At 34.0% G+C, this 16,784-nt stretch overlaps 1 protein-coding gene across 7 annotated transcripts in view; it reads right to left on the bottom strand.

The window, feature by feature from the left end:
- Nucleotides 1-2,648: 2,648 nt before the first annotated feature.
- Nucleotides 2,649-16,784, bottom strand: part of MYBL1 (MYB proto-oncogene like 1) — a 39,631-nt gene continuing 25,495 nt past the window's right edge. For 2 of the 7 annotated variants that reach the window (XM_053661252.1, XM_037148958.2), the window contains exons 9-16: nt 13,936-14,169; nt 11,839-12,252; nt 9,898-10,040; nt 9,251-9,365; nt 8,308-8,424; nt 8,111-8,215; nt 7,455-7,634; nt 2,649-5,308 (exon numbers count right to left, since the gene is read on the bottom strand). In XM_053661252.1, coding sequence (XP_053517227.1) covers nt 5,180-5,308; nt 7,455-7,634; nt 8,111-8,215; nt 8,308-8,424; nt 9,251-9,365; nt 9,898-10,040; nt 11,839-12,252; nt 13,936-14,169 — 1,437 coding nt within the window. In that variant the 3' untranslated portion in view covers nt 2,649-5,179. The remainder of the gene's footprint in view (nt 5,309-7,454; nt 7,635-8,110; nt 8,216-8,307; nt 8,425-9,250; nt 9,366-9,897; nt 10,041-11,838; nt 12,253-13,935; nt 14,170-16,784) is intronic. The other 5 variants (XM_053661253.1, XM_053661254.1, XM_053661255.1 and 2 more) reach the window with 3 other exon arrangements.

Raw genomic sequence — 16,784 nt, 5'->3', positions numbered from 1 at the left:
ACATCCATAAAATCAGCTTCCACAGCAAGAAATGGAGCTTTCTAGTATTCCAGATGCCCCCCTCACAGCATAACCACTATCCTAACTTCTAATAGCATACAGTTGTTGGCCTGTTTTTGTACTTTTATAGAAATGGAAGCATACACTGTATATTCTTGTGCCCTATGCTTAATTTTAAAGACTCAACCTAATTCCAAGACAATTGAACGAATCCCAGTTCAGCATTGTACTGTGTGAGTTTAGACAAGCCTTTTAACCTAAGCCTGTTTTCATCCATTAAAGTAAATTATAATGATGTTTACCTAATAGAGTTAATGAAAGGATTAAATGAAATAACGTACGAGACTGGTACAATACGTGGCTGCAGCTGCTACATTGTTCTCAAACTTTGAGTTTGTGAACTTGTAAGACCCCTGAGTGGCGCAGTGCCTAACCAATTCTTCATAGAGTATAGGAGAAAAGACCACACCATCCAGGCAGTGACCAACCATTCCACTATTCTCAAATGAACATCTTTAAATAAAATACAAAACCTGGCTACTTAATCCATTTCACTTTAATAAATAGAATGATCCATCTCACTTGTGGCCAAAGGAGAAAAGTTGTAATTGCTGGTTATACATTTATTCATCTGCTCTTCTAGAATATCAGCTTCTTTAAGGGAAGGGTCATGTCCTGTTTATCATAGCATCCCCAAGACCTAGCACCAGGTACTGTAAGCATTCAGTTAAGTACAGGTGGCTAGTGGAAAGAATAAATAACTGGTAATTGTATCAGGGCTTAGAAAATTATGCCAGAATTTTGTCCTATCTTTTGAGCTATAGGTTAGCAAAATTACAGTAGTAAAATCAGAGTAAAGTCAATTTCTCTCCCTCTTTCCCTGTGCTGGCCAGGAAAATCCACTACAATCTAGCATATTCTGTACTTGGAACTTGAATAAGCACACTAGGTCTGAAACTTTCAGAAGGACTGTGTACTATAATGCTTGCAATACTGAGTTTACTGAAACTCGAAAGCTTTTAATGTGCTAATGCCAAGATACACCCTGAACAACAGCAACTCCAAAAATACTAGTTTTCAAAAACACTCTCTTCGAAACACATGTCAGCCAATCAATTTTTTTCCTGGTGCATTTCATCTTGGTTTTCTACCGATGTATTTCACATCTTCTTGACTATATCCATTCTTTTAAAGCAGGAAAGGGGAAAGTGTAATGTTCCAGTGGAATTTCATTTGGTTCATTTTACCCTCCAGTGCTTAATTAAAAATAAGTTTTCACTTCTCACAGAGTGAAGTACCTCTTCAAACTACCATCTGTTTTATATTAAAGTTCTGATTGGCTGACAAGCCAATCACTCTAAGTAAATAAATCAAGCAGGAAGTTACATGGTTATAAAATTAGCTAGAAGATTTTTAACAAAATAATTTACTGACTATTAAGCAAAACCCATTTCATGCAGATAACTAATAAACCAAAGCTATTTCAAATCTGTTGCATAAAATAAGTATGGTTAATGTTCTCTAGATCATGACTAATTTAAAAGTTCTTCAATTTAACACTTACTGAGATTTTCTAAGCACCATGCTAGACACAGGAATTATAAATAGCCATCTCTACTTTTCAAAACAAAGTCTAGTGGCAAAGTTTTATGGAAGCACTAGGATAACCAGGAAGTGATTCATCGATATGTACCTTGAAGGTGAAGGCCAGGGACGCAAAAGCAGTAACGCAGAGAGAACACTGCAAACAGGCATGGAGATAGGGAGATAGGAGCGTGCAGGTAAAAAGAAATATCATTATTTAGGCAACAGACAACTATGGAAAGTCTCTGAACAGGAGAAATGTGACAGTTTTGTGTGTTTTCTGTATGTGTTTCTTTATGCTTACTATAAGGAGAGATCATGCCTCATCCTCTCAGCAGCTGTATTTCACACTGTACCTTAGATTGGCGTTCTGGTTTCATGCATCAGCTTCACACACTTGATATAAGCGGCATACTGGGAAGTAAACTCTTTTTGGTGGGTGAATCCATCAGATTTCTGAGCTTAGAAAGATAAAGGTAAAATCTGGATGGTGATGAATATTCTGAGGCAATGTAATAATGCATAGACCTGACTGGGGACCAGCTGGCCTTACCCAGGTGACACCTAAATAACACTGAACAGTTTCCTGATGTTCTTATAGAATGGAGATCAGAGTGATTAAGTGCCATAACCCAAGTAAGTGAGGAAGGAATGGAGCAAGAGCGGTGGCCTTCTGCAGGCTGAGAATTTGCAATAGACTTCAATGTGAGAAGGAAGGGAAGGAGACTTCTCAGTGGATGGTTGAAGGGAAGGGAACATCACTTAGAGGCAGAAAAAAGGAAGGGCGAGTCCAAGTTAAAAAAAAGAGGACATGACAGATTTAAGGTACTGACAGAAGAGTCATATAGAAATATCTAAAGGCAGTTGAAAATAAGGCTCAGAACGAGGTTCAAGAGTAAAGTCCAACAAGTCAAGTTGTGTTAACAGATAAAATCCCCTGAGAGTCCTAAAGGAGAAGAGATCTAAAAACAGAATCTTGGGTTAGGTCCTGAAGGTCCATAAATACCATAAAACATAAAACCAAAGTGAAATGAGCAATGCCAAGTCAGCTTGTACACAGATGCTTTATTTCAGATGTTAAGAGTCAAAACTGTAAGCAGGATTCTCTTACAATGGAAAGTTTTTGCATACATCAAGAAACTCAATTTAGTCAGGGTAATTGTTGTATTAATGTGAAAACCTTACAACAAAATACAGTATTATATATGTGTACTCAAGTTTCCATGCAAGTATGGCTGCTATACGTATGTCTGGCATTTTTATAACATACTGAAATAAATTCAAATTAACACAACAGGATAAAGGTGACTGAAGATGCCTGACATGCTTAAGATTTAAACAGTTCTTACAAAAAGCAACAAAGCAGTTAACTGAAGGATTCAACCAATACCAACCCAAATAGGTACTATGTCCAATAGTACCAGGCTTATTTGCAATATATTACTTTTGGGATAATTTCATGCTCAAGAAAAATTGTGTTTTAAAAAATACAGCTCTCCCAAGATATTATACTTTGGTGACTGGACACTATGTACATACAAACCAGCTATGTACATCCAAACCAGATAAGGGCTACATAAGTTTAAAACACACACACACATACACACAAAAAAAAACAGAAACCAAAAAATGAAGCATTATGTGCTATTAGTTCAAGGCAACTGAAATTGAAATAATCCAGTATGATTTTGTTACAATCATTGGTTGTACAAAGTGAAATTTCTGTGAGAAGTTCACTAATTAAGAAGCAATCAACAATACTTAACAAACGTGCTAAGAAGATTCCAATTGGTTCATCTACTTGTTATCAACAAGGCATAATCTTAGTAGCAGACACTTTTTTCACTTCTCACCACATCTAATATTCAAAAACAAGCTAGTGGATGTAAATAGCTTAAAACCCTATTAGGTCTACTGTTTAAGAGCTAGGCATTAAAATACTTAGTATTTCCTTTTCTATTAGCATAAAGACATCAGAAATTCTTAAGCTGTTCTTGTCTTAAGGCATAGTATTTTGGTATTTGCAAGGATCTGCCTGGTAATGGTTGATTCCACTAAGTTAACTTGAGAACGTGCCATCATTTGCGTTTTCTCTTTTCACACAGTGCAAGTGGTGGTCGCTCTTTCCTTCTCTCATAGCAGCAAGCCGACTCTGCTATTGTCTATAGCAGCATACTTCAGGGGCGGAGAGGGAGAGAGTGTGTCAATCATAAATAAAAATTAAAACTACAGTGTACAATTCTATTTACCTGTCAGTGTTTAAGTTGACAGCACACCTTTATATATCTCAAAAAAAAACAAACCCATAAAATCTCTACACAAAAGCAAATAAAGACATTCTTTCAAGGAGAAATAAAGTAAGTGCAAACACCTAAAACAGGCAACTGAAGCAACTGTTGTAACCTGTAGAGGAACACAAATTTTATAAAAGGACAAAGTATTTTTATAAATAAAAAATATTGTTCTCTACCTCTGAAACATTGAGTAAATATAATAAACTTCTAAGTGCAGACTGTTTTTAGGGACCAAAGTACCATATTATTTTTTAAACAAAATGCAAAAATTTCAAACACATATACAAATCACCAGATTAATTTATATAACCCCCCATATAATTTAAAAAGAAAATATTAAATTATTATTTAGTACATATTTTAGAGCTACTTTATAACCAACATGATTTAAAGGGCATAGTGCAATATTCAGGTAGATGTGACATACAGTATAGATATTGCGTATTTTGCAGCTGTAACTTACTACTGTTTCATACTTAAAAGTCAAATTGTTCTTTAATATGTCAGCTGTAACAACAGGAAACAACACTGGCTTCTAGACACCCTGTCTAGGTATAAATATCTACATTTAAGCTTTAAAAATGAAAATAAATTATAAAAACAGACTTCTTTCCAATTTACAAAGTTTTTCTGCTCCTACATACTGTACAATACATTCAACAAACTCCCAGCTCTTCTGAGATTTACAAAGAAAATACTGACTCTTTACAAAGGAAAATACCCTTTTTCCATGCTTTTTGTTTTTAGTACTATGCTCAAATAAATACATTTAACACTGTAGTTAGTTTTATTGTTTTTGAAAAACACCAAAAATTAGTAGTGCAACTTTCTATCTTTCCTTTAACTTCTTTCCATTGTGTTTCTTTGTCAATGGCAACCTAAGCAAATCAGCATGCAGGCAAAAGTACTTCATAAAACCGTTTGTGCTTCCCATACACAGACTAACTTCAGAGATCACACATAAATCTATCTATAACAAAACTGCAGCATTAAGAGAATAGCAACATATATCTTTTGAAGAAAATGTGTGAGAATTTACTTTTAAATTATCCACGAACATTCCAATGTAATTTTTCATCTTGTTTTTTTAAAAAATTTTTTTAAAAATTTCATCTCTTAAAAAATAAACTATAAAATTGCCTACCCCTTACCTTCTGCCTGCTAAGTATGAAAAAAGATGCAAACTATTTTAGGGATGTATTAAAACCTTAAAAACAATTAATTGACAAAAATTTCATTGCAACCTAATTTAATACAGAATACTCTAAGGGAGTGGGGCATTTCATCAGTTTTAATAACAATTACAGTATGAGAGCTCTTGAAGTGCTGCTGCTGGCTGTGTAAGTGCTTAAATATCTTCGCGCTTGTTCAGTCATGATAAGTTGGTCTTCTGTCTTCCCATAGACCACTGTTTCCCATTCACAATTTGACTAGGAAAGAAATATTAAAATTACTAAGGTATTTAATTATCTATACTTCTTCACAATTACACATTTAAAAATCAATTATTTTAATTGATTGGGTCTTTGATAAGTAGTTATTATTAAAAATGTTTGGATAATGACATTGTGATTCTTTTTAAATGATGTTATGTTTTAAAAATACATACTGAGCCCTGACTGGCGTAGCTCAGTTGGGTAACCATTGTCCTGCAAACCTAAAGGTTGTTGGTTCAATTCTCAGCCAAGGCACATGCCTAGGTTGTGGGTTGGATCCCTGGTTGGGGCATAAGTGAGAAGCAACTGAATGATGTTTCTCTCACACACTGATGTTTCCCTCTCTTCCCCCCTCCCTTTCTCCTGCCTTTCTCCTCTCTAAAAATAAATAAATAAAAGTCTAAAAAAATAAAGTGGTGACTATTAAGTCACAATTTTAAAAAACACATACCGAAATATTTAAGGTCATTTTTTTAGCTTTCTATATTGTTTATAAGCCTATGGAGGCAGTTTAAAAGTTTTGTCCCTACAACTCCCTCCCCACCCCCAAATCAAATCATGGAAAGAATGTCAGTCTTTATTGCTTCAAAATTTAACAAAAGATTGAGAAGATGTAATGTCAAAAAATGAGCTAAGAAGGCTTTAGGTCTTGCAAATTAGGAAATATTGTCATAGCACAAAGTCAAGTTTATAATGATTCATTTGTTTTCTGCCCTTATAAGGGTTACTACATTGTAAGTATGACCTGCTATGTAATACATTTTCCTGAAAAGCTGTGTTAAACACTTGGAAATCAAATCATTCTAAATGAATTAAGAGAATATGCTACAAGGCCCTTTGAAGAGCAGTGGATCAAGACAGAGGTGAGGTGACCATATTTTATTGCCAAAGATGTTTTCAATAGTGCTACAATAATTCTGGGTGTAAAGAAAACTTCCTCCTCAATGGCTTGAGTTCTTCAGATAACGTGGTAAAAATTTTCCAAATTCTTTGTGTTGAATTCTTCAGATAACATGGTAAAAATTTTCCAGCCTTCATTTGCTGCTGCATAAGGGCTGCATAGCAACAGAAATTTTAAAAAGTTTTGTTCTACAACTTTTTGAGCCAAAAAGTTCACTGGAAACCATTATACCAATGAAATCAAGCGCAGACTAATTCTAATCACCTACTCTTTCAAGACAGCAATTAGGGCCATACTTACTTGTTATAAGTGAAGAGGTGCCCGAAAGGTATTTTGATATCTTTAGTTTAAAAATGAAATAATATGCACCCCTATGTTCATAGCAGCACTATTTACAATAGCCAAAATTTGGAAGCAGCCCAAGTGCCCATCAGTAGGTGAGTGGATAAAAAAGCTGTGATACATTTACACAATATAATATTACTCAGCCGTAAAAAAAGAAGGAAATCTTACCCTTTGTGACAGCATGGATGGACCTAGAGAGTATTACGCTAAGTGAAATAAGCCAGTCAGAGAAAGACAAATACCATATGATTTCAGTCATTATGTGGAATCTAATGAACAAACTAAACAGTGACAAAAGCAAAACAGTGACAGACTCATAGAGTGCACAATGACAGCTATCAGAGGGGATGGCTAGATGAAAAAGGTGAGGGGGTTAAGCAAAAAAAAAAACACCAACCGTAGACACAGACATCAGTATGTGATTACTACAGGGAAAGGAGGTAGGGAGAAATAGAAGAGGATAAAGGTGGGATAAATGGTGATGGAAGACTTGACTTGAAGTGGTGAACACAGAATGCAATATACAGGTGATGTACTATAGAACTGTACACCTGAAACCTATATAACTTTATTAACCAATGTCACCCCAATAAATTCCATTCTAAATAAATAAATAAAATAAGAAAAAACAAAAATAAAATGAAATAGTGCCTTGGAAATCACCAGAAGAGTTTCTGGCTACAACTCCTATTATTTAGTTTATATGTGCCCTGATGAATGAGTCACTCAAAACCCAAATCTAGTTTGAGTGGCCAGATAACAATGAATGTTTAGTTACTGTTATAGTCAGTATCAAATTTAAAAAGAAAAAGCATAATTTGTGATTAGTAAGTCCAAAGTGATAATTGAATAAACAACAACAAAAACCACTAAAAGAAATTTATAAATTCATACCTGAAGATTCTTTTCCAATGTGACAACTTTGGGAGTGTTAGGGTTTGGTTTCTTTTTATTAAGTGTATATGTTTTGTTGGTTGAATTTATATCTTGTTTTTCAGGAGTCAAGTTGCACCTATTATCATGTATTTCCAATAATGGTATCATTAATAAGGATGTTGTAAATATATTTTCTGACTAAGAGAGAAAAAAAGAAAGAGGAAAATAAAATAACTAATTCAAAAACGGAGACAAATAAAGGGAATGATGAGCAAGTGGTAGTGGAAGCCTGGCTCATTTCCCTCCAAGAAATGAGGGAAATTTCTGAAATGAGGGAAAAGTCAGAAATTTCTGACTCCGATGAAATTTCTAATAATGTGGTAAAATTAAATATTTCAGTAATGAACCAAAGATAAATACTAAAATTTAAAGTTTTAAGAACTATCATTTTTTGACATCGTACGTTAGAGACCCAACTCCTCTCAAAACAAAAAACATATGAAAAGTAAGGAAGCAAATAAAATATGCCTTATCATTAATAGCTTCTTTCTGAATTGGGTAGAATAATACTAAAGGAACTTTATATAAATCCCTAATGAATTGACCACACTTTGAGTAAGAAACAAAAACCACTAGGACTTAAAACCACCATTTAAAAAAAATGCTTTACAAACCTGTGTGTCTAAAAGGTCATCAGTCAGCAGTGGAGTACCTGGTTCTTCTTTTTCCCAATTATCTAAGACTAGTGATTTTCTGACTTTCTTCACAGAAGCAGTAGGCTGGAACAAATAATTTACAATGAAAACATTATGGCAAAGTCACTTGGACATGATATGGCCTTTATTAATGACAAATAATACTAAAAGATCACCTCCTGTTTGCAGCTTTTATAAGCAGGTTCATCTTCCTCTTTGAGGAATATGTCTGTTCCAGTTTCTTCTTTTAAAACTTCCCGAATATCTTCTTCCAAGAAGGCAAGTGGCTGTGACTAAATTGGTTTTTAAAAGATTTTAAAAAGTCCTTTATAACAACTCCTTTTTCTCCCCATGTACAGAAGCCCATCTTTTATATTTTTTCATTAGTGGCTTAATTTTCTCCCAGTCCCTTTGATACATAAGTTAAATAATTAATCAACTAACCAGTTTTATGGCAAAAATAATAGTGCAAGTTACAAGCACTGAACGAACGGTGCGGCACTTTCTTCACATGTGTAAGTAAAAGCACAGATAACACTTCCCATCTCTATTCATGAACTACTATTGCTAGCACTATCATTAAAAAATTTTAAATAGCAGCAACTAGTATAGCACAAACCATTGTAGTTGAAATTTTGCCTCACTAGTTTCATTTCTATTATCTCTTTTATCTTCACCAATAACCTCCTGGGGTGTGTTTTATGATCTCCATTGAACAGAAGCAGAAACTGAGCCTTAATGAGATATCTTGATCAATCAGTTAAAAAATATTATTAGGAAAGTGCTTATGTATATCAAAATATTAAAATTATTTTATTCTGTTACAGGTAACTACTACTGAAACTACTAAAAGGTTGGCTTTAGTGTTAAGAAAAGAGCTTCGCTGACACTTGATTTGCCTTCTCTAGATGATATAATGTAAAGTAAAAATTCAAAACAAGCCAAGCAAAGGTTTATTTACAAGTCAAGTAAAATATGAACACAAATTCAACCTTATAAATCAGGAGATAAAATTTTTATCAGTTTTAGTAAATATATTTTTAAAATATTAAAAATCAAAGAAAAAATGTGTTTTTATTAAATTAGGAAATTTCTTAAAAATAAAAAGAATGTACATACCACAATTTTAAGGGGTCCATATTTTTTCTCCTGAGCAGCAAGTGCATTCTTAAAAGGAGTAGGAGTTCTTGGTGTGGTACCCAATATAGATCTTCTAATTGTAGGTGTTCTAAACCTATTCAATCATTTAGATATCTGTGTTACAGTCAAAATTTGACTTCATATGAATTAAGAAAGGCAACTGCATATATACATGCTTTATTTAAACATTACAGGATGACTGTGAAGTATGCTGCTTAAGCTAATTCTTATCCTAATTAATGATCTTTTTTCCCCCTGTGGAAGTATTTTGTAGATATGAGTGCACAAAAGATATGAGTCATCTCAAAGATATGAGATATGAGTCAATCAGTTAAAGTCTATAACTAATTGACTTTATTTCAATTATCTTAATACAGAAAATAGAACTCATGTAGAAAAAAAGCAGTAAAAATATTTTGCTCGAGTTAAAAGGTTTAACAAATACATTTAGCTGTTTTTTGGTCTCCTGGGGATAAAACATAAGGTTATAATTTTGTTTTCAATTCTGAGTCCCATATGGATAGGGATTAGGATATATGCATAATGGACAAAAAACTAAAAATGTACTCTTGAAATTGTGTTTCTTGGTTTTTTTCTTTTAACACAAGTATTTAATACCTACTTACCCTACATTCTCCTTTTGATCTTTGGGGGTTGTTTCCTTATGTAGAGGAGTTGTAATGAGAACTTTCTGCCCACAAATAGGAGTTGATGTAAATGAAGGATTTTCTATATTAACTTGTTCATTTCCAGAGCATGTGTTGAAAAACTAAAAACAGAAGAGAGTTTAAAGACAATTTCTAGAACATGAACACCTCTGCGTAACTATTAAACTGACAATATTTTCAAATTATTTCCCAATCTCTCTTAGAAAAAGATTGCCAATAATACCACATTTACACTCCACTCCATGAAAATTAAGCTCCAGGAGGGCAGGGCTTTTTGTTTTGTTCATTACTGCCTCCCCAGCAATTAGAACATGTGTAGAACATAACAGACATTCACGAAATAGTAACTTTACACATATTCAAAAGTTACAAAACAGCACAGAATTTTTAAAACAGTATATTATCAAATAGGAATCTAGAAACCATAAATAGCTGCCATGTTAAATGTAACAGATTTGTACAACAGCATAAATGCAAAAAGTTTTATTAGTTTATTAGTAGATTATTTTAAGTGTCCTTTCCTATGAGACTATTTTGAATTCAGAATAATGCTTTGCTGATAAAAATACAGCTGTCTGGCAAATCTGCTTATTTACAACACAGCTCAGAACCTCCGAGCCGCCAAAATTGGTATCACATAGTCCATTTCCAAATGACAAGCTTTACTCATTGGTCGTAAATTACATGCAATTTTGAATTACTAATTTATTTTTGAAGCCAATAGATTAAAAGTAGTGGTAAGAAAAAGTGGGAATTGCTGTAAAGCTATTTATAACTGGAATTAATTCTAGCTCTATCATTTTTAGTTCCTAATGTTTACAATATACTTACCCCTAAGATTAGCAGTCAAACCCTCTTAAAACCCTGCAGCAATACCCATCAATTATAGGATAAAATCCAAGCTCTTTGCCATTAGATATAAGGTCTTTAGAATCATGCCTCGCCTTATCAGCCTTGGATTTCACACTTCAACAAAAAGTGCTAGTGTGTAAAGCTCTATAAATAGAAAATTGCTAGTGTGTTCAAGCCCATTTCCCCTTCCTCTAGGAGCTTTATAACTTTGAAGGGTTGGGTGGTGGGGGTCATACTATTCACATTGCAGTCTATATAAATGACACCTCCTGAAGGGCGAGGAAGGCACAGTTTTCAGAAAACAGTGATTGTGTCCTGCCAGATCTTCCTCATATTCCCAACATCTGAACACCTCCAATAATATCTCGGCACTCTCCAAGTTTATTTGACCATTAAACTTCCTACTCCCATAAAACTTCTTAACCTCTGTCAGGACGACTTGCTTAACTTCTGAATTTCATTCCACCTACCTCCTAAGGTTTTTTGAAAGAGGATTAACTGAGATGCTATAATAAAAGTATTTAGCACACAGCCTAGATATAGTGTTCATTTAAAAAGAGAGGTGCAGTTTGCCTTAATATAAATATTTGTTGCTCAGGAACATAACTATAGGAAAAAGCAGGTAGTTCTTGATATCCCTAGAAATACCTGACATGAAATTCTTACAGTGAGCAGTTACATGGATACATATACCTGTGTTGAACAGTCAGTCAAAATATTGATATCAAGCTCTGCTTTGCCATTATATAATTTGGACAAAACATTTTACCTTTCTGGGCCTATTTCCTGATGAGTCTCATTAAAGATGTGGAACTACATATCTAAACATCTCTTTTAGCTCTAAAAATTGTAAGGTACTCTAATGCCGCTACATTTTGTGAGATACTTTCTGATTTATCAGAGCTTAGCATGCTCATGTATACATTTTAAGTACATTATCCATTTTTATATGATATCAAAGCAATGAATTGCTAGCAAGGATATTAAAGATATAATTTAATATAGCTCATCAATATTTGGAAGGATAAATAGAAAGAACACTACTACCTGTGAAGGAGAAAATGGTAGTGTTTTCACCGGTGTGTGTTTTAATGCTGTATTACTGCCATCACTGAATGAGCCATCGCTAAGTTCACTGCTGGGGGACTGGCCCACTCGTGTTCTTCTCTTCTTTCTGAGAATGGTTGGTGGAGTACTAAACTTGACCATGTTTGGAGATGTTAAAGGAGCAGCCTCACTTTCTGCACCATTACAACTGTTTTTCTTCTCTTCAAGAACCAGGCTGACATTAAATTGACACTCCATGGCACCCTCATTGTGCTGAATTCGCATTAGTTTAACAGGAGTCATGGCACCTTCACTGTGTTGAATTCGCATTAGTTTAACTGGAGTGGACTTGACAGGAGAAGCAGCAGCATCAGTAAGATCAAAACTGGTAACATCACTCCATGCTACAGGATCCTGCAATACATTAAATTCTTAAAGTTAATGCTGTAACCTAGTTAAATCTGATCTTGAACTTGGGATGATTTGCACAGTTAATTAACTACTCATCTTTATCAACAGAAACAGGTTTTCCTTTCCTTGTTCATTTTTTTTAAAACAAGACCAGTTGTCAGGAACAGATTATGGTTTTACTGTAACTCCAATTTAGAATATTCCAAAATAATATTCCATCTAATTCAGTAGCTGAAGCTTACTCTCGACATACTTTAAGTAAAAAGAACAAATTATTTTGCTATTATCAAAGAGTACAAATTGTCATAAAACCTTACACTCTATTCTACATGAGAAAAATGCTATCAAATTCTACATAATCATCTGGTAATGTGTATGGGACATCTTCAAAATGGTCGGTGGTCATATACTTTGATCCAGAAATTCAATTTAACCTAAGGACATAACCATGATTTTACATAAAGCTTTATGTAATACATTCTGCAATTTGTAATACTGAAAAACTAGAAAAATAAAAATCAACCTTCCTTTTGACCCAGCAATTCCACTGCTAGGATTATATCCTAAGAATCCTAAAACATCAATTTCAAAGAACCTATGCACCACAATGTTCATAGCAGCACAATTTACAATAGCCAAGAGTTGGAAGCAACCTAGGTGCCCGTCAGTAAATGAATGGATCAAAAAATTGTGGTACATATACACAATGGAATTCTATGCAGCAGAGAGAAAGAAGGAGCTACTACCCTTTGCAACAACATGGATGGAACTGGAAAGCATTATGCTGAGTGAAATAGGCCAGGCATTGAAAGACAAATACCATATGATCTCACCTTTAACAGGAAGCTAAACAACAAAACAAACAAGCAAACAGAATAAAAACAAAGACACTGAAATAGAGAACAAGTGGGCAGCGACCAGAGGGGAGAGGGAAGGGAATTTAAGGAGAAAAATCGGGAGGAATTTTGAGGAACAAGTACGAAAGACACAGGGATGAGGACTGGGGTGGGGGGGGAAATGGGAGGGAGGTGGGGAGACGGGGCAGGGGGGGCTGGGATGGGAGAAATAGATAAAAAATTGTACTTAAAAAATAACTAAATAAAATTAAAAACAAACAAACAAAAAACTTGACACCATTACCAACAATAAGAATACATTGGGTAAATAAATTTTGTTAGTCATATGGTAGAATACTATGAAGCTATTAAAATTCAAGTTTAAAAAAACAGTTAAGAAAACAGAGACATGCTCATGATGGAGAAAAAAATCCACAAAACTATAAGTATATATTGGGCTTTGAAAATATATGAGAGAGAGAGAGAGAGAGAGAGAGAACACAGCCTGAAAGGAAATACCTCAAATTATTAACTCTCAATTTATGAAAGATTTTAACTTTCTTCCTTATAGTTTTCTCTGGTTCTCAACTATCTCTAACATATTTATAAAACTTGTATAACAAAGAATAAAATGGTAAATACTAAATTTTAAAACATTCTAGACAAGGTACATACTTGAGAAAGACATGTATTTTTTTGAGAAGTCACTGTAAACTATGAGAAAAATTAAGCATGACATACAAAGTAATGCTTAACATAAAACTGGTCAGTGTCTATTAAACTGAGTTTCTAAACATGAAGCCATGTAATTAAAACTGAGCTTTTGATAATGTCACAATTCCAAACTTACAGATTCAATAAGTTCTAGAGTCTCTGCAAATTCTGGAATGGTCTGTAGCGAGGACAGCACAGCATTTGCCTCTACGGCCAGGAACTTTGTGGGTGAATTCTGCTGCGCAGTCAGAGTCTGATTTTCATCCATACTGTAGAACTCACTAGTGTGCTCCTCCAGGCTGTTTAGAGTATTGGATGTGCTGTCATCCATGAGGAAACTACCAGACCAGCTAGAAAAGTTTCCAGGCTGCTAAAAGTACAAAAGAAATTTGAATATTATTTGTCATTCTGAATCTAAGCAGAAAATTTATATTTTAAGTAAGAGTTTTTTCTATAACATACTTTACAACAAAAAATATCATAGCAAATATTCTGTCTTTCCTCAAAACTGATATAAATTTTTCATTAAATTTCATATCTTGACTCTATTTCTTTTTTCTAACTAAATTTGTTCTAAAATTTACAAAATCATGGTGAGATAATACAAGCATGCACATAGAACATAAAGTTAAAACTTAGAGAATCTGGCCTCTACCTTTGAAACTTCATCTTTTGACACATCCTCCTCCCAGGAAATACCCAACTATAGCACCTGAGATTCCCCAATAAGTTATTTTTTTACCCTGAAGTTCCTTTGCACATATTGCTGCTCCCTTTATCTATAGAATACTGTCCAACCTACTGACCAGGGAAACTCCTATTCCTCATTTAAGATAAAGTTCAAACATTGGTAAGCACTCCATTGGACTATACTTTCACCTGTCCCATGTACAATAATGGCCTGGTTCATTTACTTTGCTAATGTGTAATCACTGCCTATCTTTCAAGACTGTGCTCAAATAGAATTTTTTCCATGAATCCTTCCCTGACTACCTAACTCTCAATTAGGCACCTCTCTTATGTGCTCCCATAAAATTTCATGACTTATTTTATCAAAATAAGTCCTGTTCCCTGTCCATGTTCCCATTACAGGGTATATCCTTTGAGGTCAGGGGTTGCATCATTTTTCTTTCTCTTGCTAGTGATGTACACTGGGCAATACACTTATCTTTTGAGCCTAGTTTCCTAGTGTCTCATAATAAAAAACAAGAGAAGAGACCAGGAAGAGCCATAATTTAAAAAGAATATGTAATGCATAAGCTGTTACGAAAGTAGATCCCAAGAGAAGTTACCACAAAAAATTTTTTTCTTCTTTTCCTTTTTTTTGCAGCTATATGAAATGATAGATGTTAACTAAACTTAAGTGGTAATCATTTCACATCACATGTAAGTCAAATCATTGTTATACACCTTAAACTTACACAGTGCTCTATGTCTATTATAATACACATTGGGAAAAAAAGAAAAAGAAACACAATATGTAAAGTGTACTGCACTGTCCAGTAAAACTTTCTGATGTGACAAAAATGTTTTATATCTGAAGCTGCTCAGTAAGGAAGCTATTATAACCACAGAACCAGGAAAAATGTGGCTACAACTGAGGAGCTGAATGTTTAAATCTTATTTAAAATCAAATGTGGTTAGTAACTACTGTATTTGAAAGAGAACATTAGCCCAGTCCATAGGAAGCACTCAATAAATGGTATCTATTACTATTAAAAATAAAAATTGCTAGAATGTGCTAGAGTCACAATAACAACTACAGTTGTTATTGGGGAATTGAGATTCCCCAATAAGTTATTGTTAAGTTCCCAATAATAAAATGTTAAGTTCCAAGTTAAGTAAGGTGAAAAAACAAGTTTCCAACACTGTTACAATATAAGTCCCACCTGGTTTAAAATTTCCTTAAAAATATAAGAAAGCAAAGTAATCTTATTTCATTAGCATAGGGTTTAAGAAGAGCACTTTTAAACCATATTCATTTCAATTGAGTTTGCAACTAGGAAAAAGATTCATAAAGGGAGATCACTGGACCCACTGGAAAAACCACAGATCTATGATCATACACACCTGAATCCAAATCCCTACCAATAAACCACCTACTTCACAGAATTAATATAATTTTTTTACCAAAAATTCATATGACATGTCTATAATGCATACTCAGTAAAACAGTAGCCATTATTATCACATAATTTTAAAAACTGAGTACTTTATATGTGTATGGAGTCTATTTTGCTAGGCGTGGCAACTTTCCTCTAGAATCAGGAATTTCCAATCTCCTTATAAACCAGATCTTAGCCTTGGCTGGTGTGGCTCAGTGGATTAAGTGCCAGCCTGCGAACCAAAGTGTTGCCTGTGTGATTCCCAGTCAGGGCACATGCCTGGGTTGGGGGCCAGGTCCCTGGTGGGGGTTGTGCAAGAGACAACCACACATTGATGTTTCTCTTTCTCCTTCCTTTCCATTTTCTCTACAAATAAATTAAATATTTTTTTAAAAAAACAGATCTTTATGAGAGTGGATTTCAGATAAACAATTCTTTTAAAAAATACTCTTTCCCCTTTTTAATGCAAAATGTCAATTCTTTTAGCTAGCTATATTTTCCTGTTAGGTTAAAAATGATAGGCTACAATCTGAAAAATAATCAAAGGCATTTTTGTACATCGACAGTGAAATATCAGGAACAGAAGTCAGGAAAAAATATTTGCTACAGCAACAAGAAAAATAAAGTACCTAGGAATAAACCTAACCAAGGAAGTAAAAGACCTGTACTCATAGAACTATATAATGGTGAAGAAAGAAATTAAAGATACAAAAAAATGGAAACATATACTGTGTCCATGGACTGGGAGAATAAACATCATCAAACTGTCCATATTACCCAAAGCAATTTATAGATTCAACACAATCCCTATGAAAATACCAATGACACACTTCACAGATATAGAATAAACATTTCAAAAATTAATACGGAACCATGAACA

The sequence above is a fragment of the Artibeus jamaicensis genome, unplaced genomic scaffold (genome assembly GCF_021234435.1).
Source record: "Artibeus jamaicensis isolate MK-2021 breed Jamaican fruit bat unplaced genomic scaffold, CSHL_Jam_final scaffold_916, whole genome shotgun sequence".
In the NCBI taxonomy this organism is placed as follows: Eukaryota; Metazoa; Chordata; class Mammalia; order Chiroptera; family Phyllostomidae; genus Artibeus; species Artibeus jamaicensis.
Note: the sequence above shows the minus strand (reverse complement) of the source record. Positions and strands in the feature narration are given on the sequence as shown.